At 45.8% G+C, this 23,969-nt stretch overlaps 1 protein-coding gene across 4 annotated transcripts in view; it reads right to left on the bottom strand.

Annotated features, from left to right (window-relative positions):
* Positions 1-335: 335 nt before the first annotated feature.
* LOC135549929 (semaphorin-6D-like) overlaps positions 336-23,969 on the bottom strand; it is a 136,300-nt gene continuing 112,666 nt past the window's right edge. For 3 of the 4 annotated variants that reach the window (XM_064980326.1, XM_064980327.1, XM_064980328.1), the window contains 3 exons: positions 15,016-15,074; positions 13,437-13,490; positions 336-4,626 (listed from right to left, as the gene is read on the bottom strand). In XM_064980326.1, coding sequence (XP_064836398.1) covers positions 3,263-4,626; positions 13,437-13,490; positions 15,016-15,074 — 1,477 coding nt within the window. In that variant the 3' untranslated portion in view covers positions 336-3,262. The remainder of the gene's footprint in view (positions 4,627-13,436; positions 13,491-15,015; positions 15,075-23,969) is intronic. The other variant, XM_064980329.1, reaches the window with a different exon arrangement.

The following is a 23,969-nucleotide window of genomic DNA, read 5'->3' as shown; positions in this document are numbered from 1 at the left end:
ACTCTGCCTGTCCCGGACTCTTAGCCTGCCTGCCGTCCTGTACCTTTGCCCCACCTCTGGATTACCGACCTCTGCCTGACCTGACCCTGAGCCTGCCTGCCGTCCTGTACCTTTGCCCCTGTTGCTGTAATAAACATTGCTACTTCGACACGGTCTGCATCTGGGTCTTACCTTGATACCTGATACAAGGTCAGAATACACAGAGAGAAAAGGGCATAAAAAGGAATTACGTTCCAACTCAGGTCGTAATTGGGCCCCTATTGACTTGGTTTACATACGACAGGTGCCACACAGTTGTATGACGTATTTGACACACATACAACATGCATTTGAAGATCATTTTATTAGATATCTTTAATTGTAGCGGACATACAGCTGTGTTTAATAGAATTCAGGAGCATCTGGGGCAAAGTTCACTTGTAAAAATAAATGAAATCACCATGGAGATGCAAGTGACTGCTGGTTTGCTATATTTACAAAAAGAGTAAACCTCATTGGTCAAGTGAGTGAGGGGGATGATACATTAATAAGATGTCAAATCAAATACATTTTAGATGTATGTCAGAGAGCATTCTTCTGAAGGGATTTTTATAGCAATTGAAAACGCAAACATTGCATATAAACTCAATATTGGCATACAGTACTCAAACGTAACCAGTTTACATGAATCTATTCTAGCACCCAACTCAACTTTTTTTCTGTCAAAGTGGCCAGATGAGGGGATATAGATAATGTGGTTTTAGTGTTGTAGGCATTTTCATGACGTGTCTTGCAATTGACATTAGCATTGAATTATTTGATATTTCTGTTCAACTTGAGGCAGAGAAGGTGCCAGTGCACACACTCAATCAACTCACTTGTTAACCTCAACGTAAAACAAAGTCTTGGTTCCTTGCGCACACACACGCTGCAAGTGCTATTTCTCTAAAGTAAAATTCTACCCCAAAACTAGCTTTTGGTATTCGTTTCATTTGTCCATTGTTGACATATACAAACATTTTGGGACTGTCAGCAATCAAGTTAAGCTATAACTTTAAAAACACAGAAGTACAGCCGTATGAACTTGATTGCTGACATGCAAAACATTTTGGGGACTAGATCAACAATAGACTAATGAAACAAATACCAAAATATAGTTTTTGGGTGGAATTTTCCTTTTACACTAATAGCAAATAAATAACTAAACCTATGGGCACTGTTAGCTCACTGTAGGCATCTTCAGACACCTACTTTATGTCCTACAATCCTGAGCTTCATTTGAATAGCATACTTGTTGGACCAGGCAATCATCAACCATCCAGCCCTTCTTGCAGCATTTTCATTTGCAAGTCCCTCAGCTAGCCTCTTTCACCCCACACTTGGGGCTTATATTTAATCCGCAGTGCGAAAATTCTGCTTTACAGCGTGATTGAAATTTAAATGCAATATTCCCGCTTTAGCAGACACTGCATGTCGGCTCAATGGGAAATTACCTTAACAATTCTATCGGAATCTGTAATGCTTCAGCTTTACAGACTGAATGGAGCCCTTATTAAATACAATTTCTTTGTAAAGCAGAGTTAATGCCTCAGCCTATGTCCATACCATTTCAAACATATTTGAGAGCTCTTTCAAAAACATGACACAGACCTAACATTGCTGATATACTTTCAGATCTACTTTTCCATCTAGCTCATTTGTCATTAAATATACAGTATATAAAGAAGCTTAAAAATCATGAAAAAAAGACGAATGCAATTTTTTAAAACAGCTGTCATTTCAGTAGAAATAGAACCTCTGATATGGAGTCCGTGCATGAGGACAGATTTGAAATTAATTTGTAATGACAACAGAACGATGGAGACAAAAACAGACTTTTTTCCCTTTTCCACACCACATTATTAAATAAGGCACACATTAACACATACAAATCAAAGTTTGGCTAGTATTATTCCACAGATGCCTTTATTTACAACAACATCCACAATGTTAATAGCAATATGGTAAACATAATTACTGACTTTATTACACAGTTATTAAGGGCTTGTCCATAAGAGGGCGCTATGTGCCCATGAGTGATTTCTTGGGGCTCCGCTTTAAGACTTGACTTTTTAAATATAATTTTATAATGCTAATATAATACATAGCCTGAATGATTGCACCTCAATGTGGAACCAATTCTCACTAAGTGTTAAGGATGAAACAAATTGTTTTCGAGGTTGCAGTGTACTGCATCCTCTTCTTGAATGACAATGACAGTCATATTGGGGGCTTGTTAAATTCCTCTGGAGTTATCGTAGCATTTATGTCCAAAAGGTAAGAATTCCAAATGCAGGGCAAGGATTCTCCTAACTCATCAGGCCCCGAGGCGGCCTTCTGTCACAGGCTAGCGGAGCCCCCATCCACCAGGGACAAACATAATAGTAACTCTATGATGCATGATGGGTCTATACTGACGCCATGTGTCTCGTTCCTCAGCATCATTCCACTAATACAGAATTAATCATTTTCCAAGCATTATCAAAGTGGTCATTTCTTATGGTATGCTGCAAGAAGTATAATACTTACCCTTATATCAAGGGGTACAGTTGATACTTAACTGCACAACGGTAAGTTATTGCTAAATCCCTCGTCGAGGGATGTATATACCGAATGTGTGTACTGAGTGGGGCCTCCGTGGTATCTCTGCCATAAGAGGGTTAAGAAATGGCTAGGAGTTGACCATCTCACCACAGTTAATGTAGCTGCTTCATGGTTCCGCCCTCTGGTATCTTAACATGAAGTGCATATACATGTATACACACAGGCATACAGTATACATACATTACAGGCAGGATGAGCACTGTTTGTGTTGTGAGGTGCTCTCATAAGTTGAGGCCTTGGGTCCAAGCTAAAACAGACATTGTTCACAGCTTTGGTGGCTGTCTTGCGATCTGTCCTTTACATTGAGTTTTGGGCCCCTGTTACTCTATTCTTTGGCCTCAAACGAGGGTACAGATCCTCCAAGACAATTCAATACTACCACATGTTCTATATGCTGTTAATCCATCACTGTCCTGTGATCAAGTAGCATTGCAATAATACCAATATGGTATAAGGACATTCATCAGGTGTGGAGGCTATTGTCGGCCGTCTCGTCAAAAGTTATGCCAGTCCCGGTTGTTGCCCCCTCGAACCTCACTCAACCAACCCCCCCCCCGTCACAGGGGAGTTGCCCTAACTCTGAGAGGAGCGAGGTTACATCGTCTGTCGTTTTGGGGCCTCTTAGTCCGACTCCAAGCTCTCAGTAGTTGTAATTGCCTTGCTCGTTTACGGGCGAAGTGGCGGGCAGGAAGAGGGGCTTGGGGGGTACCTGGGGCTTGAGGGAGGCCGTGCGGCGTACAATAGCGGCGCGGTGGAGGTGCGGCGGTTCGCTGTAGCTGTGCTGCCGTGTCAGGCAGGCACTGGGGATGAGTGGCCGGTGGGCTTCAAAGCCAACCCCTCCCCCGCCGCCACCACCACCACCTCCAGAGTTGATCCGGGTGAGCAGCTGGTGGGGTGGTGGCCCAACCCCGCCCTGTCTGAAGCTGTGCTGGCGCGGGACGGCCCCTCCATTGCCCATCTTGATCATTAAATGCCTCTGGGAGTGGTGGCGAGTCACTGAGCTCCGCTCGGGGATGGACTGCTGCTGCAACGGGGTGGCGCCAGCTGAGGAGGCGGCAGCAGCGTCTGGGGGCACGTCCTGGCGGCGGGTCAGACTGTCCCTGGGCAGGGTGGAGGAGCTGTAGTACTGGGCCGACTCCGTCTCAGGGATCTGGGGCTGGGATCTGAAGCTGCTCTGGTTGTGACTGTGGTTATGGCTGGAGCTGGAGCTACCCGGCAGGGGAGCACACGGTGAGGTCAGCACAGTGATGCTGTGGCTGCCGGAGGCGCTGACCTCGTGGATGTGCTTGAGGAGCTCGTCCAGGGCCGCCACATCCACCACCGTCTGCGGGTAGCAGGAGGAGGACTGGGAGGCAGAAGCCCCCTTTGCACGCTCGTCGTTGGGGATCTTCCTCTCCTCGGGCAGGTGCCCGAGAGCTTGGCCGTTGGTCAGGCTGTGGGAGAAGGGGAACACCTGCTGGGTGACCCCCGAGCTGGACCTCGACGAACCCAGGCCGAAACCGATACCAGGCGGTGCCTTAGACTCCTTTGCGTTGTTGCAGTTCTGGTTCCTCTCCCACTGGTTCCGGAAGGCCTTCATGTTCTTGATCGGCAGCTCCGGGGTGGAGTCAGGGGTAGGTAGGCCCGAGAGGTTCTCCCCCTGGGAGAGGTTAAGGTCAGGGTCTCCCAGTGACATCCCGTGCCTGCCCGGAGTGTGCTCCTTCCCGTTGGGAACGAAGGAGCTGTACATCTTGGGCGTAGACACGTCCAGCTTCTCCTCTTTCGGCTGGCCGTCCAGCAGGCCATTTAGTTTGGCCAGGCTGCGTAGCGAGAGGGCGGGGTGGAGGGATGCCTCAGGGTCCTTGCCAAGCCGGTGGGCACGGCGGGCGTTGTGACTGCAGTAACATGACACCAGGAAGCCGGAGAGGATGGCACCGAGGAAAAAGGCAACCAGGACGCAGGCGATCAGGAGGGTGTAGTGGACGCTGGGGCTGGACTTCTCCATGTCAGGGAGCCTTCGGACACCTAAAGGAGAAAAAGAAAGATAGTGAGGTCTTGACTTAGCCCATACGAAAATAAAACCATTACCTTGTCAGATCCTGTCATGACATAAAAAGGATTTCACATTCAACCGTCCCCCCTGTTGTGACTGTAACAGCCTTATCTCATGCTAAATCAGGTTCCATCCGTATTGCAGAAGTATCGCGGAAGATCCGCATTAAAACGTAAAGGTCATTTCCGATTGAGATGACATAGGCAGCGTTACCGCGAATGCAGTCTCTGCGAACGCGGGAAGATTTAAATTTAAATCGCGCTATAACGCGGAACGTCCCGCGATACGGATTGAATCCAGCCTCAAGTCAGTCCTTCTTCCCTCCGTCAAACACGGAGCACTATCCTGCCAAGTACTCTGCTGCCACCATCTCAGGAGGCCGTGACAGACAAGCCTCCAGACAGTCTACTCGTTCATCATAGCAAACACTCAAATCAGCCAAGACTCTAAACACAGAGCGCAAACAGCTTAGAAGACCCTGGGAAAGAAAGAGTTTATTTGAGTTCATACTTCACTGCAGGTGCACCTGGCTTCTCGCACTGGCCAAGATCAACACTTAGATATCCAGAAGCTTATCAGGGCTCAAACTGGCACACTGCAGCCAAGTATTGAGGCTCGGTTATGGGGAGGCTAAATGAGAACGGTGCCCTGGCATATCCAGCAGAGCAGCAGCTGGAGTTGGGTTTAGCCCAACAGAGGTAATGGTGTCTGTGTACTCAGGGAAGCTCCATTAAAATGTCATCAGAGGGATTAGGAGGAGTGGATGAACGTGCTGGACTGAGGTAACTAAAGAAAGCGTAGCTTGCTGCTTCCTGAGAAAGGTTGTGGTCAGTCACTTTTCATTAATTAAAAGGTACCATGTAGGTTCATGGATTTTTGATTCCTTTGAGTAATTGGACAGTGTTAAAGTGTGAAGTATGAAATAGTACTTGGCCCGTGTCCTTGCAACATATCAACAGATTTCTATAACTGAAAGTTCGAGGCAGAACCATACATAATAATGATGTACTTTATGCAAAATTATACCGAAATAGAACACACACATCCACCCACCACTAATATCATCTGCCCCCGGTGAGCAGCAACATGTTCCGCTTGTTTTCACCTCATCATTCTCTTTTTTTCTCCAACATTAGTTAAAAATAGGATGGGGCGAGAGACACAGATATGGTAATTTGACTCAAACAAAGCGAATGTCTTTCTCTCGAAAGCCCTGTCGAGTAAAGGCCCTCCCATGTGGTTCTTATATAGACGCAGAAGTAGGTCACAGAGTTGCAGAAAGAGTGATGTTCCCAGAGGATTCCTTGCCTCTAATAGGAACCAAATGCATGGTAAGCCGCGGATTTCAGCACCGGTTTGAGATCCTGTGCTCCGAGCAATTATGATGGCACTGCCTGCCAACTAACTTTAGAGTAGCAATCAAGGGTTAAAACGTAGGGATCTGCAAAGTGAGTTATGACTTTTGTTGTTGTCAAAACAGTGCTGTATGTGTGTGGTACCTACCAACTCCAGTAAACAGATATTACAAGGGAAATGATTGGCTTGGATATGCTCCAGATACCATTCGACAACAAAGATAAGTCAATATACTGTACAATATGTCTTCTGCTTGTCACTAACTCAGAGTACAAATGACTTCTATTAGAAACCAAGCTATCACAAAAATCAAAGACATGATGCCATTTTATGACAATGATTCAGGGGAAAGAACAGAGGAAGGAATATTCAGGGACTGAATATGTAAGCAGGCACAGGGACTCCAGCACTGGCATTAGATTCCACTCATAGGCCGATGCATTGGCATTCACGCACTGCGAGACAAGGGATGTTGACATTGCCTATGTTGCGGCACCCACTGTCCGTTGATAGTCTACCTTAAAAGGTCACGAGCAGCTGACAGAAATGAGAAACTCTGTTACCTTAGGCCGAAGAGAGTGTGGTAGTGGTGGGTGATGGGTTAGGAGTGTGACACACACACACACACACACACACACACACACACACACACACACACACACACACACACACACACGCACGCACACACACACACAGACTTGTGTTTTGCATTGATCTGAGACACTCTACAGAATAATAATCCGTGCAAACTCCTTAAATTCCATTCAGCAACCAAATGTCTTGGCCATTAGCCAAGTTTGATAGATACACAGTCCCAAGTAACCTGCATTTTATTCAGCCTTTTATCACTGACCATAACAGTTATGTAAAGCATAGACTGGTTAATATTTCAACCAATCACAATGGACTGTTTGATGCTTCACTGCAGTGTTACTTCTGTTGGCAGGACAGCAATGATACTGTATGTAAAGACAGATAATTACACGTTTATGAAGCATTCATCTTGGCGGGATTTTGACACGATATGGTAAGTATTATGGCTAGTGCTAATAAAGGGTGTGATCATCCCACTGTATTTGGCTTGAATGAACAGGACATATGCATATCTGCAGGGAGTGTGAGGTGTCCAGATTTCTCTGCTTAGTGCCAATGGATGCTAGACCAGGCCTCAGGACATGGCAGGATGTGCCTTTTGAAGGATTATGGAACTGCCAGTGAGCAAAACATGCATCAGAATGTCTACCCTGCCCTGATGTGTTTTTGTGAACAAACACCCTCTGGCAGATACAGGTAACAGCCAAAATAATGGAAACACGTGAGTAAACGAGGGATACAAAGCACAGTATATTGAAAGCAGGTGCTTCTACACAGTTGTGGTTCCTGAGTTAATTAAGCAATTAACATCCCATCAGGCTTAGGGTCATGTATAAAAATACTGGGCAGGCCATTATTTTGGCTACCATGGCTATGCCCCCATAGGATGACAATTTCCCCATCCACAAGGCACGAGTAGTCACTGAATGGTTTGATGAGCATGAGAACGATGTAAACCATATGCCATGGCCGTCTCAGTCACCAGATCTCAATCCAACTGAACACTTAAGGGAGATTCTGGAGCGGCGCCTGAGACAGCGGTTTCAACCAGCATCAACAAAACACCAAATGATGGAATTTGGCATGGAAGAACGACACTTGTGGAATCTATGCCAAGGTGCATTGAAGCTGCTCTGGCTCGTGGTGACTCAACATCCTATTAAGACACTTGGTTGGTGCTTCCTTTATTTTGGCAGTTACCTGTATATACATATTGTTGTAGCCTATATTGCATACATTGTGCTATACATCCCAGTCAAAAGGTTCATAAACGGTAATTTAACAGTAGCACAGATAGTGATAATTCAGGCAGAGGAATAAACATTTAGCACTCGGTAGAAGTGGAGTGCCCAGTGAATGCTCTCTTAACTGAACTCCAGATAGTATTGTTTAGAGTGTTATTAAAACGGTGTATATGCACGTTGCCTTAACATATTTAAGGCATTTTGTCATTAGTGGTTGAGGGGAAAGGCATTATCACTAGAGCCCGCCAGGAAACATAATCGGAACAGTCAAACAGTTTGCATAGTATAATACGTTTCCTAGTTATATAACTAGAAAATAGTTCATTTTCACGTATCCAATTCAAATGGGGAGCATCTGGTATTTTCAGCAGGTCTTTAGGTTCAACAGAGCTCTACTTCAGGTTGCCAGTAATGTATTTCTGCCTGGGTTTATAGTCACACATTTATCTTCTGAACTTGGTTTTATGAGTACCCTTGAGCCAGGACAATTGGAACATTAGGTTTAAGTAATACAGAAAAATGCTGTATGCTGGAGAAGCTTGTGATTTGTTAAAATAATCCACATTTTAATAAGAGTATCGGGGAACCTCTTTAATAAATCTTCTATGAAGACAGATCTGTAAAGCCTTTTAGTGAGAATGCTGAAAATAGACAATGCAATAACTAAAGCTTTAGTGAAAGGTCATTCTTTGCCATTCTTGTTTGTACAATATATATATATATTCCTGAAAAGGAAAATATTTTCAGTTAAAATCTCCACCATCCCATCATTAAAGTGAATTCACCCCCAGTCCGGCAAATCTCTGCTTCCGACCATGACACATTGCTGTTGGGTCTGTACAACGCCTTGCCAATCTCTAGGATAGATGCCACTGGAATCATTGACTTTCCCATATGCACATCTCGCTTGACGGGCAGGAAATTCATTATCTTGTTTTGCCCGTTTCATGCGGAGCACCCTCATGGCTGTAATGGGGGCTGCCAAGCCTAACACGACAGCGCTTCCCTTCAGGATTGATGTTACCTTCATGAATGTGCCCGGGAAATAACTGCGTCAACAAGTAAAGCTACTAGGCACCCCCAAGAGAAGCTGAATACATGAACATCTGAGCATGATAAGCAGCTATAATGACTCACTCACTCTCAGGGGTTAATGGAGGTCTGTGTTGTTCTTAGTGGTGAGAAAAAGTATAGTCAGTCTGGTCTCAAAAGACCAATCTTCTCTTTGGCTGACTCAATCTGAACGTCAACACCAACCGGCGATTCAATCATTTCCCCAACCTTTTCATTTATTTACACATAGCCTTTTCAATACGGCGTAACACCTTCTACAGTATGATTCTCTCTGCCGTGGATTTCCACTAGGTGAAGACATGTGTGTCGTGTGCGAGTGTTATTGATAGGGCCCCGGCCCCGCGTGGTGTACACTGTTACAAGGTGATAATAAGCCATAGGAAATACACGTTAAGCTGTTGTAAAAGTAATTAGGATACGTGGACGTCCACATAACGCATGAGACAATCTGTTGTGATTCCTGCTACATCTCGGCCCCATAATTGCATACCACCACCCGAACGGACGATCCACTGCGAGTTCCTAAAGTGTTCTTAACGAGTTGAAGCACTTACAAATGGAGTGTCTCTGTGTTATCTTCCAAGCATTAAAAAGGGAAGGTCTATGGCATCGGTTACTGCCAAATAAGTCAAATTGCAGGTAATTCTGTTCCTTTTCACAGCGTTCGACTGCAAGACCTTTTCGAAGGCCTTATACGGGGCTCTTGTTCCTTTTAAAGACCTTGTCGAGCTTTCGGGACAAACCAAAGCCAATTTATGGACCGGACTGTTCGAGCCAGCTGGCAAAGCCAACAGAGATTTGTCCAATGTTCTACAGCCGCAGGACCAATCTCTTAGAACACTGCGGTCCACTTTGTTGAGTAATCATAGATGGGCACAAGGCCACTGTCATTTATTATATGAGCTGCAGTTCGATAACTAACTCTGCATTCACTATGTCCTATTGATGCACTGTATGTCTCTCTCTCTATATATGTCTATATTATATATAAAGTATCCATTTTAGAAATAAAGCTAATATGAAACAACAAGTCAAAGATTTGGGCAGGATTCATCCTTATAACTTATGTAGGATAAATCTACATAAGAATCAAAGTCATAATCTACTAAATACTAGTGTCATGGAAAGTTGTCATATGATATTTACATCCCCAGGCTTTAACTAGGATCTGTGAAGCATTGCCTTCATTAAATGGATTTGTTCCAATGTTTGTTTCAAAGGCATTCGGAAATGACAGTCACTATGTCCATTACCTGGCAAAATTTTGGCATGCTCCCTACGCCTGTTCAGTCACTGGAGTCCTGACGTTTCTGCGTATTCATCAAGACCGTTTCAAGGTCTTTGGCATTGCCAGTGTTTCTAAGGGGTTTCAGTGACCTCCGCTATGTTCCCTGTGCTCGTGGAGGGCCACCTTGAACCCTGTGTGCTGCTGCATGATGGGATTGATTGCTAATGAGGCTGCGGAGGCGATACTGCCATGAGTTTCCACACCGATTGCACCTGGGGGCTAGTTGAAAAGTTCACTCACTGGAATATGTTATTCCATCAACATGCCATCTGTGTTGACTTGATTGTACAGTTAATTTTTGCCACAAGATCCAAGGGGGAAATATGCCCTAATATAAATGTGTTTTAAATGTCACTTTTTAACTAAGCCACTATTCCCAATTTGATACTAAATTGGCATTACCAAAATGGCAGTATCCAGTAGGAATTGGGCTCTTCCACCAATTGAGAAATCACACCCCTGACATGGACCTTCACGCTTGGCTGGCCTGCGCCAGGAGGTTAATGCCCAACGTGCCTGTTGGCAGCTGAGGCTAGAGTCTCCATTAGCCTCTAATAGTGTCATTTACTCCATGGGTTCATCACAGTGAACGGCTAAGGCTGGGCTTATATTACATAATGAGGGTCTTCCCTGGTGTGAGGCTCGCTCTGTAATTAACAATTACGACGCTCAAGTATTATTAGGCCTACCTGAGGGGTTTATTGACTTGGGCATGCCCATTCATGAATTGTGAGATTAAAAGAACATCACCTATCGGTTACCCAAGGAGATCCATTTAATCTTGATCTCTTGGTTTAAAAAGTGTAACTGATGGTTTAAAAAGTGTAACTGATCTTACTGTAATGGATTTCCTCCTCTTCGTCTGAGGAGGAGTAAGGATCGGACCAAAGCGCAGGCTGGTAAGTGTTCATGATGATTTTAATTAAAGAAAGCACTGAACACTGAATCAAAACAAACGAATGACGTGAATTTCCAAAACCCGAAACAGTACCGTGTGGCCCAAACACTCACACGGAAACAAACACCCACAAACCAAAAGTGAAACCCAGGCTACCTAAGTATGATTCTCAATCAGAGACAACTAACGACACCTGCCTCTGATTGAGAACCATACTAGGCCGAACACAAAAACAAACATAGACTGCCCACCCCAACTCACGCCCTGACCATACTAAAACAAAAATAAAACAACAGAACTATGGTCAGAACGTGACGTGGACCCCACTTCACCACAGTTTTTGTCCGCCTCCTCAACCGCCCGTGGCCTCTTACGAGCAGCGACCCTCGCCTCCGACCTCCGACTGGGGACCTTAGCCATGGGTCCCGAATGGACGGGAGATTCCGGTGGCGCCGGAGAGGCGGGAGACTCCGGCGGCTCCGGAGTGAAGGACGGCTCCTGGCTGGCTTACGGTTCTGGAAGGTCCTGGCTGGCTGGCGGCTCAGGACAGACGGGAGACTCTGGCGGCTCAGGACAGACGGGAGACTCTGGCGGCTCAGGACAGACGGGAGACTCTGGCGGCTCAGGACAGACGGGAGACTCTGGCGGCTCAGGACAGATGGGGAGACTCTGGCGGCTCAGGACAGACGGGAGACTCTGGCGGCTCAGGACAGACGGGAGACTCTGGCGGCTCAGGACAGACGGGAGACTCTGGCGGCTCAGGACAGACGGGAGACTCTGGCGGCTCAGGACAGACGGGAGATTCTGGCGGCTCAGGACAGACGGGAGACTCCTGTAGGGAGAAGACGGAGAGACAGCCTGGTGTGGGGGGCTGCCACTGGAGGGCTGGTGCGTGGAGATGGCACCGAATAGACCGGACCGTGCAGGCGCACTGGAGCTCTTGAGCACCGAGCCTGCCCAACCTTACCTGGTTGAATGTTCCCCGTAGCCAGGCCAGTGCGGAGAAGTGGAATAGCCCGCACTGGGCTGTGCTGGCGAACCGGGGACACCATGCGTATGGCTGGTGCCATGTACGCCGGCCCGAGGAGACGCACTGGAGACCAGATGCGTAGAGCCGGCTTCATGGCACCTGGCTAGATGCCCACTCTAGCACGGCCGATACGAGGAGCTGGAATGTACCGCACCGGGCTATGCACATGCACCGGGGACACTGTGCGCTCCACCGCATAACACGGTGCCTGCCTTGTCCCTCGCTCTCCGGTAAGCACGGGGAATTGGCTCAGGTCTCCTACCTGACTTGACCCCTCCTACCTGACCCCCCAATACATTTTTGGGGCTGCCTCTAGAGCTTCCAGCCGCGCAGCCGGGCTGCCTCCTCATACCAGCGCCTCTCCGCCTTCGCTGCCTCCAGCTCTGCTTTAGGGTGGCGATATTCCCCTGCTTGTGCCCAGGGTCCCTTGCCATCCAAAATCTCCTCCCAAGTCCAGGGTTCATGTGTTTTCGGCCGCTGCTGCCCGTTACCACGCTACTTGGTCCTCTTGTGGTGGGTGTTTCTGTAACGGATTTCCTCCTCTTCGTCAGAGGAGGAGTAAGGATCGGACCAAATCGCAGTGTGGTAAGTGTTCATGATGATTTTAATTAAAGAAAGCACTGAACACTGAATCAAAACAATAAACAAATGACGTGAATTTCCAAAACCCGAAACAGTACCGTGTGGACCAAACACTCACACGGAAACAAACACCCACAAACCAAAAGTGAAACCCAGGCTACCTAAGTATGATTCTCAATCAGAGACAACTAATGACACCTGCCTCTGATTGAGAACCATACTAGGCCGAACACAAAAACAAACATAGACTGCCCACCCCAACTCACGCCCTGACCATACTAAAACAAAGAATAAAATAACAGAACTATGGTCAGAACGTGACACTTACTCATGAGCCTCCATTTCCAAAAGCAGCAACATATGTTTAATCTTCTCTACAACATGTGGAACACGAGGAATGTTTGTAGCTCTTAATGAGCGAACTGAACCTGTTCAAAACAAACAATAATTTGAATTAAAAGCAACCCAAAACCTATAATGGTATGGTCTCCAAGTCAAAAGGTTTAACAGACACCGAAAAGATTTGTCTATTCTTTCATTTTCAAGTTGTCTAGTGTGAAACCTTAACTGAAACTACAAATTGCCAATAGATAATGCAAATTCATTGCATGCAACTTAAAAGTGTTTATGCTCAGTCATACTGCAATAAAACAATGTGGAACCCAACACAGGGAGAAAGGAGGGAGAAAGAGACTGGGGGAAAAATGGAAACTGACCGTAGGCTGAGTCTGCCGCGGGGTTCTGGTTTCGCTTGGTCGCCAGAACATCTGCTGATGGGAGCAAAACACAGTATTACTACCGAAAACAAAAGACGGAGTGAATTACAATACCACTCACAAAGACATAAGAAAACAAACGGGTTTTTATGGCGGCGTGACATGCAAGTAGGTTGGACTGCTTTGGATATTTCCAAACTGTGACCCAGTTGTGAATTCAAGTGTCATAAAATACTTTTTAGATGTGCTGTTTTCCCCCCAACAATACTTTTCTCCTCATATTCTTGTAGTCTAGTAAAATTGTTGATATAACTTTCGTGTGTACCTTAAGAACATACTACTAGTACTACATACTGCAAGCCTGTGACATCCACTATTCTATGTACAGTGCCTTCGGAAAGTATTTAGAGCCCTTGACTTTTTCCACATTTTTCCACATTTTGTTATGTTATGCCTTATTCTTAAATAGATTTTTTTAAATCCCCCTCAATCCCTACACAATACCCCATAATGACAAAGCAAAAACAGGGTTTTAGACATTTTTGCAATTCTCCCCAAAGATGTTTGATCGGGTTCAAGTCCAGGCTCTGGTTGGGCCACTCATGAACATTCAGAGACTCGTCCCGAAGCCACTCCTGCGTTGTCTTGGCTGTGTTTGCATCGAGGATCTCTTGGTACTTTGGTCTGTTCATCCTTCCCTCGATTCTGACTAATCTCCCAGCCGCTGCAGCTGAAAAACAACCCCACAGCATGATGCTGCCAGCACCATGCTTCACCGTAGGGATGGTGCCAGGTTTCCTCCAGACGTAACGCTTGGCATTCAGGCCAAAGAGTTCAATCTTGATTTCATCAGACCAGAGAATCTTGGTTCACATGGACTGAGAGTCCTTTTGGCAAACTCCAACCAGACTGTCATGTGCCTTTTACTGAGGAGTGGCTTCTGTCTGGCAACCTTACCATAAAGGCCTGTTTGGGAGTACTGGAGAGGTTCTTCTATCTCCACAGAGGAACTACAGAGCTCTGTCAGAGTGACCATCGGGTTCTTGATCACTTAACTGACCATGGCCCTTCTCCCCCGATTACTCCGTTTGACCGGGAGGCCAGCTCTAGGAAGAGGTGGTTCCAAAGACCACTGTGTTCTTGGGGACCTTCAATGCTGCATACATTTTTCTTCCCAGATCTGTGCCAACACAATCCCGTCTCTGAGCTCTACGGACAAATCCTTCAACCTCATGGCTTGGTTTTTGCTCTGACATGCACTGTGGAGCTTATATAGACAGGTGTGTGCCTTTCCAAATCAATCATATGTTTTTTATTTGTAATAAATTTGCAGAACTTTCTAAAACCCCTTTTTCGCTTTTTCATTATGGGGTATTGTGTGTAGATTGATGAGGACTTTAAAAAAAAAATCCCTTTTAGAATAAGGCTGTAACGTATAAAAAAATGTGGAAAAAGGGAAGGGGTCTGAATTCTTTCTGAATGCATTATACTTCCATGAAGGAATAGACCCTTTTTTACAGGGCTTATATTTAGATGATTGGCCTGTTGCTACTGTATGGGTAAGTTGATAATGGCTCACCAAGGCAGTTCTCAGGGTACAGTGAGTGGTCTCCCTCGATATCCTGCTCAAAGCCAGCCCTGGAGAGAGCAAACGAGAAAGAGTAAAAAAAGAAAGGCTCATCACCCGTTTTCCTCTTTGCTGCCACAAACAACCACCTACCCAACTGTAATTGGGACTTGTCATTTAAAAAATATATATTTCACCTTTATTTAACCAGGTAGGCCAGTTGACAACAAGTTCTCATTTACAACTGCGACGTGGCCAAGATTGAGAAAAACAGTGCGACACAAACAACACAGAGTTACACATGGGATAAACAAAAGTACAGTCAATAACTCAATAGAAAAGTCTATATACAGAGTTAGCAAATGTAGTGAGATTCGGGAGGTAAGGCAATAAACAGGCCATAGTGAATTAATAATTACAATTCAGCAATTAAACACTGGAGTGATGTATGTGCAGAAGATGAATGTGCAAGTAGAGATACTTGGTGCAAAGGAGCGAAAACAAAATAACATGGGGATGAGGTAGTTGGGTGGGCTATTTACAGATGGGCTATGTACAGCTGCAATGATTGGTAAGCTGCTCTGACAGCTGATGCTTAAAGTTAGTGAGGGAGATATACAGTTGAAGTCGGACGGAAGTTTACATACACCTAAGCCAAATACATTTTTGCAATATCTGACAATTAATCGTAGTAAAAATTCCCTGTCTTAGGTCAGTTAGGATCAATACTTTATTTTAAGAATGTGAAATGTCAGAATAATAGTAGAGAGAATGATTTATTTCTGCTTTTATTTCTTTCATCACATTCACAGTGGGTCAGAAGTTTACATACACTCAATTAGTATTTGGTAGCATTGCCTTTAAATTGTTTAACTTGGGTCAAATGTTTCGGGGAGCCTTCCACAAGCTTCCCACAATAAGTTGGGTGAATGTTGGCCCATTGAGGTCAGGGCTTTGTGATGGCGACTCCAATACCTTGACTTTGTTGCCTTTAAGCCATTTGCCACAACTTTGGAAGTATGCTTGGGGTCATTTTCCATTTGGAAGACCCATTTGCGGCAAAGCTTTAACTTCCTGACTGATGTCTTGAGATGTTGCTTCAATATATCCACATAATTTTCCTGTCTCATGATGCCATCTATTTTGTGAAGTGCACCAGTCCCTCTTGCAGCAAAGCACCCCCACAACATGATGCTGCCACCCCCATGCTTCACAGTTGGGATGGTGTTCTTTGGTTTGCAAGCCTCCCCCTTTTTTCTCCAAACATAACGATGGTCATTATGGCCAAACAGTTCTATTTTTGTTTCATCAGACCAGAGGACATTTCTCCAAAAAGTATGATCTTTGTCCCAATGTGCAGTTGCAAACCGTAGTCTGGCTTTTTTATGGCGGTGGTGGAGCAGTGGCTTCTTGCTGAGCGGCCTTTCAGGTTATTTTATTTTTATTTTATTTTTTATTTCACCTTTATTTAACCAGGTAGGCTAGTTGAGAACAAGTTCTCATTTGCAACTGCGACCTGGCCAAGATAAAGCATAGCAGTGTGAACAGACAACACAGAGTTACACATGGAGTAAACAATAAACAAGTCAATAACATAGTAGAAAAAACACATTGTGTGCAAAAGGCATGAGGAGGTAGGCAATAAATGGGCCATAGGAATGAATAATTACAATTTAGTAGATTAACACTGGAGTGATAAATGATCAGATGAACATGTGCAGGTAGAGATACTGGTGTGCAAAAGAGCAGAAAAGTAAATAAAATAAAAACAGTATGGGGATGAGGTAGGTAAATTGGCTGGGCTATATACCGATGGACTATGTACAGCTGCAGCGATCGGTTAGCTGCTCAGATAGCAGATATTTAAAGTTGGCGAGGGAGATAAAAGTCTCCAACTTCAGAGATTTTTGCAATTCGTTCAAGTCGCAGGCAGCAGAGAACTGGAAGGAAAGGCGGCCAAATGAGGTTTTGGCTTTAGGGATGATCAGTGAGATACACCTGCTGGAGCGTGTGCTACGGATGGGTGTTGCCATCGTGACCAGTGAACTAAGATAAGGCGGAGCTTTACCTAGCATAGACTTGTAGATGACCCGGAGCCAGTGGGTCTGGCAACGAACATGTAGCGAGGGCCAGCCGACTAGAGCATACAGGTCGCAGTGGTGGGTGGTATAAGGTGCTTTAGTAAGAAAACGAATGGCACTGTGATAAACTGCATCCAGGTGCTGAGTATTGGAAGCTATTTTGTAGATGACATCGCTAGGATAGTCAGAAGATCGGTAGGATAGTCAGTTTTACTAGGGTAAGTTTTGCTGCGTGAGTGAAGGAGGTTTTGTTGCGAAATAGAAAGCCGACTCTAGATTTGATTTTGGATAGGAGATGTTTGATATGAGTCTGGAAGGAGAGTTTGCAGTCTAGCCAGACACCTAGGTACTTATAGATGTCCACATATTCTAGGTCGGAACCATCCAGGGTGGTGATGCTAGTCGGGCGTGCGGGTGCAGGCAGCGAACGGTTGAAAAGCATGCATTTGGTTTTACTAGCGTTTAAGAGCAGTTGGAGGCCACGGAAGGAGTGTTGTATGGCATTGAAGCTCGTTTGGAGGTTAGATAGCACAGTGTCCAAGGAAGGGCCAGAAGTATACCGAATGGTGTCGTCTGCGTAGAGATGGATCAGAGAATCACCCGCAGCAAGAGCAACATCATTGATATATACAGAGAAAAGAGTCGGCCCGAGAATTGAACCCTGTGGTACCCCCATAGAGACTGCCAGAGGACCGGACAACATGCCCTCCGATTTGACACACTGAACTCTGTCTGCAAAGTAGTTGGTGAACCAGGCAAGGCAGTCATTAGAAAAACCGGGGCTACTGAGTCTGCCGATAAGAATATGGTGATTGACAAGAGTCGAAAGCCTTGGCCAGGTCGATTAAGACGGCTGCACAGTACTGTCTTTTATCTGTGGCGGTTATGATATCGTTTAGTACCTTGAGCGTGGCTGAGGTGCACCCGTGACCGGCTCGGAACCCGGATTAGAGCACAGCAGAGAAGGTACGGTGGGATTCGAGATGGTCAGTGATCTGTTTGTTGACTTGGCTTTCGAAGACCTTAGATGGGCAGGATGGATATAGGCAGGGTAGGATGGATATAGGTCTGTAACAGTTTGGGTCCAGCGTGTCTCCCTCTTTGAAGAGGGGGATGACCGCGGCAGCTTTCCAATCCTTGGGGATCTCAGATGATACGAAGGAGAGGTTGAACAGGCTGGTAATAGGGGTTGCGACAATGGCGGCGGACAGTTTCAGAAATAGAGGGTCCAGATTGTCAAGCCCAGCTGATTTGTATGGGTCTAGGTTTTGCAGCTCTTTCAGAATATCTGCTATCTGGATTTGGGTAAAGGAGAAGCTGGGGAGGCGTGGGTGAGTACCTGCGGGGGGGGGGGGGGGGGCAGAGCTGTTGCCCGAGGTTGAGGTAGCCAGGAAGAAGGCATGGCCAGCCGTTGAGAAATGATTGTTGAAGTTTTTCGATTATCACGGATTTATCGGTGGTGACCATGTTACTGGAGTGAACCAAGGGCTATATCTGTTCTTAGTTTTGAATTTTTTGAACGGAGCATGCTTGTCTAAGATGGTGAGGAAGTTACTTTTAAAGAATGACCAGGCATCCTCAACTGACAGGATGAGGTCAATATCCTTCCAGGATACCCGGGCCAGGTTGATTAGAAAGGCGTGCTCGCAGAAGTGTTTTAGGGAGCGTTTGACAGTGATGAGGGGTGGTTGTTTGACCGCGGACCCGTAGCGGATACAGGCAATGAGGCAGTGATCGTTAAGATCCTGATTGAAGACAGCAGAGGTGTATTTGGAGGGCAAGTTTGTCAGGATAATGTCAATTAGGGTGCCCATGTTTACGGATTTAGGGTTGTACCTGGTGGGTTCCTTGATGATTTGTGTGACATTGAGGGCATCTAGCTTAGATTGTAGGACTGCCAGGGTGTTAAGCACATCCCAGTTTAGGTCACCTAACAGAACAAACTCTGAAGCTAGATGGGGGGTGATCAATTCACAGATTTTCTGACTTCCTAAGCCAGGATTCAGACACGGCAAGGACATCAGGGTTGGCAGAGTGTGCTAAAGCAGTCAGTAAAACAAACTTAGGGAGGAGGCTTCTGATGTTGACATGCATGAAACCAATGCGTTTTCGATCACAGAAGTCAACAAATGAGGGTGCCTGGGGACATGCAGGGCCTGGGTTTACCTCCACATATTTGAGAGACATACAGCAAGGCATAAAGTAATCGCAGGTCTTGATTGGGAGAGCTTGCTAAAACAACAGGTGAGACAACAACAGCTAGTCAGCTAACACAACAACAGCAGATAAAATGGCGATGACTAGGCAGAGACGGTCGGATTAACTACACACAGAGCCCGGTTGAAGGCACAGCGGATGGAGTATTCATCGGCAGACCAGTCGAGGTGGTGCGGCGGGGGGCCGTGTTGACAGAGAATCCAAGCCAGATGGCGAAAGAGGTATTGTAGAATTTAGTTTGCTAGCAGGGAGATGTGCCTGGCTCACGGCTAACTGGTGCTGGCCTCGTGGCAGTGGCGTTAGCCAAGGTCCAGAGTTTACAGCAAGGATCCGGTGGAGTATTGGGCTCTAGCCGTGTATGAGTGGGGTTCGGGTGAACAGCTGAGTAGGCCGGGAGGTGGGCCTCAGGGATAGCTTCGGTACTGGGTTCAAGCTAGCTGTGCAGATCAGAAGTAGTGGTCCAGGGATTACGGCAGGAATCCGGCGTTGTTGTGGAGAGACAGTTCGATACTGGTAGACTGGCGAGTATTACCCAGGCTAAAAACAGGGCTGGCTGTGCAGAAGGTAAAAGCCGCTAGCAGTGGCTAACAATGACTAAACAGCTTGTAGCTAATTAGCTGGTTAGCTTCTGGAGGTTCTAAAATTTAAAATAATAGCGATTCCGTATCACATTGGGTGAGGCAGGTTACCGGAAGGTATAATCGAATTAAAAATCGAAAAGAGATTGAAAATAAATGTGGGTCCAGTGAGTGGTTGGGCTGGCTGGGGACACGGCGTTTCAGACAGTTAGCAGGCCTGTGCTAACAAGCTAACAGTTAGTAGGCCGGGGCTAAACAAGCTAGCAGTTAGTAGACCGGGGCAGGCTAGCAGTTAGCAGGCCGGGTTAGCAAGCAAGCAGATAGCAGGGGCTAGAAAGTTAGCCTTTGAGGGACGTCGCGATGGGGTTAAGTCTGTTTTTGCCTCTTCATGCGGTGACGTCGATAGACCGGTCGTGGAATTAGTAGGGTTCCAAGTAGCTCTAGGTAGCTAGCAGGCCTAGCTGGTTAGCATAATGGGCCTTCAGAGGGCGTCGTGGCTGAGGGGCCTGTTGGGAGTCCTCGGGCAGATTATGTCGGTATTCCAGTCGTAGGGGATCTGCGGCGTTCCATGCCCAGTACCGGCTGTAGAAGGGGTCCGGATATTGTAGCCCAAGAGTATGCTTCGGTGGTAGCACAGGAGCTCTGGTTGGGCTAGCTTCAAGCTAAGTGGATGGAAATGCTAGCCAGGAGTAGTCATCTGGGGTTGCGGTTAGCTAGTTGTGAAGATCCAGATGAAAATGTTCAGATTGTGGTGGGATGTCGATATAGGACTCATTTTACTGTGGATATAGATATTTTTGTACCTGTTTCCTCCAGCATCTTCACAAAGTCATTTGCTGTTGCTCTGGGATTGATTTGCACTTTTTGCACCAAAGTACGTTCATCTCTAGGAGACAGAACGCGTCTCCTTCCTGAGCGGTATGATGGCTGTGTGGTCCCATGGTGTTTATACATGTGTACTATTGTTTGTACAGATTAATGTGGTACCTTCAGGTGTTTGGAAATTGCTCCCAAGGATGAACCAGACTTGTGGAAGTCTAAAAATGTTTTCCTGAGGACTTGGCTGATTTCTTTTTATTTTCTCATAAATTCAAGCAAAGAGGCACTGAGTTTGAAGGTAGGCCTTGAAATACATCCACAGGTACACCTCCAATTGACTCAAATGATGTCAATTATCCCATCAGAAGCTTCTAAAGCCATGACATAATTTTCTAATTATCCAAGCTGTTTAAAGGCACAGTCAACTTAGTGTATGTAAACTTCTGACCCACTGGAATTGTGATACAGTGAATTATAAGTGAAATAATCTATCTGTAAACAATTGTTGGACAAATTACATGTGTCATGCACAAAGTAGATGGCCTAACAGACTTGCCAAAACTATAGTTTGTTAACAAGAAATTTGTGGAGTGGTTGAATAACAAGTTTTAATGACTACAACCTAAGTGTATGTAAACTTCCGACTTCAACTGTAAGTCTCCAGCTTCAGTGATTTTTGCAATTCGTTCCAGTCATTGGCATCAGAGAACTGGAAGGAAAGGCGGCCAAAGGAGTAGTTGGCTCTGGAGGTGACCAGTGAAATATACCTGCTGGAGAGCGTGCTACGGGTGGGTGCTGCTATGGTGACCAGTGAACTGAGATAACTCGGGGCTTTACCTAGCAAAGACTTATAGATGACCTGGAGCCAGTTGGTTTGGTGATGAATATCAAGTGAGGGCCAGCCAACGAGAGCATACAGGTTGCAGTGGTGTGTAGTATATGGGGCTTTGGTGACAAAACGGATGGCACTGTGATAGACTACATCCAATCTTCTGAGTAGAGTGTTGGAGGCTATTTTGTAAATGACACCACTGAAGTCAAGGATAGGTAGGATAGCCAGTTTTACGAGGGTATGTTAGGCAGCATGAGTGAAGGATGCTTTGTTGTGAAAAAGGAAGATGATTCTAGATTTGATTTTGGATTGGAGATGCTTAATGTGAGTCTGGAAGGAGAGTTTACAGTCTAACTAGACACCTAGGTATTTGTAGTTCTAAGTCAGAACCGTCCAGAGTAGTGATGCTGGACGGTCGGGCGGGTGTGGGCAGGAATCGGTTGAAGAGCATGCGGCAGGGTAGCCTAGTGGTTAGAGCGTTGACCTGCCTAGAAAAATTAAAAATATAAATACATAATAATTTAGTTGAACTTGCATTTAAGAGCAGTTGGAGGCCATGGAAGGAGTGTTGTATGGCATTGAAGCTCGTTTAGAGGTTTGTTAACACATTGTCCAAAGATGGGCCAGAAGTATACAGAATGGTGTCGTCTGTGTAAAGGTGGATCAGAGAATCATTGAACCCTGTGGCACCCCCATAGAGACTACCAGAGGTCCGGACAACAGGTCCCCTGATTTGACACACTGAACTCTTTCTGAAGTGTAGTTAGTGAACCAGGCGAGGCAGTCATTTGAGAAACCAAGGCTGTTGAGTCTGCAGATAAGAATGCGGTGATCGACAGTGTCGAAAGCCTTGGCCAGGTCGATGAATACGACTGCACAGTATTGTCTTTTATTGATCAAATCAAAGATTTGATTTGATCTTTTATCGATGGCGGTTATGATATCATTTAGGACCTTGAGCGTGGCTGAGGTGCACCCATGACCAGCTCGGAAACCAAATTGCATAGCGGAAGAAGGTACATTGGGATTCGAAATGGTTGGTCATCTGTTTGCTAACTTGGCTTTCGAAGACTTTAGAAAGTGTCGGGGTGTCGGGAGTGTCACCCCGTTTGAAGAGGGGGATGACCGCGGCAGCTTTCCAATCTTTAGGGATATAAGAAGATTTGAAAGAGAGGTTGAACAGGCTAGTAATAGGGGTTGCAACAATTGTGGAGGATAATTTTAGCAAGAGAGGGTCCAGATTGTCTAGCCCGGCTGATTTGTAGGGGTCCAGATTTTGCAGCTCTTTCAGAACATCCGCTATCTGGATTTGGGTGAAGGAGAAATGGGGGAGGTTTGGGCAAGTTGCTGTGGGGGGTGCAGAGCTGTTAACTGGGGTAGGGGTAGCCAGGTGGGAAGCATGGCCAGCCGTAGAAAAATCCTTATTGAAATGTAGATTTATCGGTGGTGACAGTGTTTCGTAGCCTCAGTGCAGTGGGCAGCTGGGAGGAGGTGCTCTTATTCTCCATGGACTTTACAGTGTCCCAGAACTTTCTGGAGTTTGTGCTACAGGATGCAAATTTCTGTTTGAAAAAGCTTGCCTCATTCACCTACAGCTCAAAACCCATTTACCGCCATCCTAATACAGAACTCGCCCAACCTGCCAGTTGTTGATGAGAGAAGATTTTTCTTAGCCAGTACATTCACAACCTGAGAGACATCCTGAACATGCATATGACGTCACCATCCACAGACAAGGTGGTCGAATCAGGAAAGAGAACATCCATTTTGCTGGCACCCTAACAAAGTTGGTCTGTTCTCCCCTTGTGTGCTGTCCAATTAGAAACCAGCGTCACAACTGATAAAGGTCAGATGATAATCTTCCTATCAGGTGACAGGGGGAGCAGAAGTGGCCAGGATAGCCTGCATCAGTTAGGAGAAAAAGGTAGCAAGGACTAAAGCCAAGGTCATTATCCAGACCCTATTCAAACAAAATAAGGAGCCAGACCCAGTGTTTTGCTTGTGCATATTCATTTTACATTTACACTATTTAGCAGACACTCTTATCCAGAGCGACTTACAGTAGTGAGAGCATACATTTTCATACTAGTCCCCCGTGGGAATCAAACCCACAACCCTGGCTTTGCAAGGGACTACTATATTCCAGAACACTTTAAAGGGAAGTGAAACACACGAGTGCAGGTTTAACTATTGGGGGCTGTATTTTGGGCCACTCTCCCCTCCTACCCACGGAGAAGAGGGGGTTTCAGTATTCATTCTCATTAGGACTTTTCAATCAGTGCCTGCCACTTGCACAGACAGCCATCTATAGATTTAGATTCAGCATGCCCGTGAATGAGAGAAAGGTCCATACACAACCAGATACATTTCGAGTGGCTGGAGGCTAATGGAATGTGGGGTTTGAAGGCGGCACACAAGTGTCCATTAAGGGAAGGGGAA

Source organism: Oncorhynchus masou, chromosome 12 (genome assembly GCF_036934945.1).
Source record: "Oncorhynchus masou masou isolate Uvic2021 chromosome 12, UVic_Omas_1.1, whole genome shotgun sequence".
Lineage (NCBI taxonomy): Eukaryota > Metazoa > Chordata > Actinopteri > Salmoniformes > Salmonidae > Oncorhynchus > Oncorhynchus masou.
The sequence above is the reverse complement of the archived record's forward strand: the minus strand, read 5'-3'. Positions and strand labels throughout refer to the sequence as shown.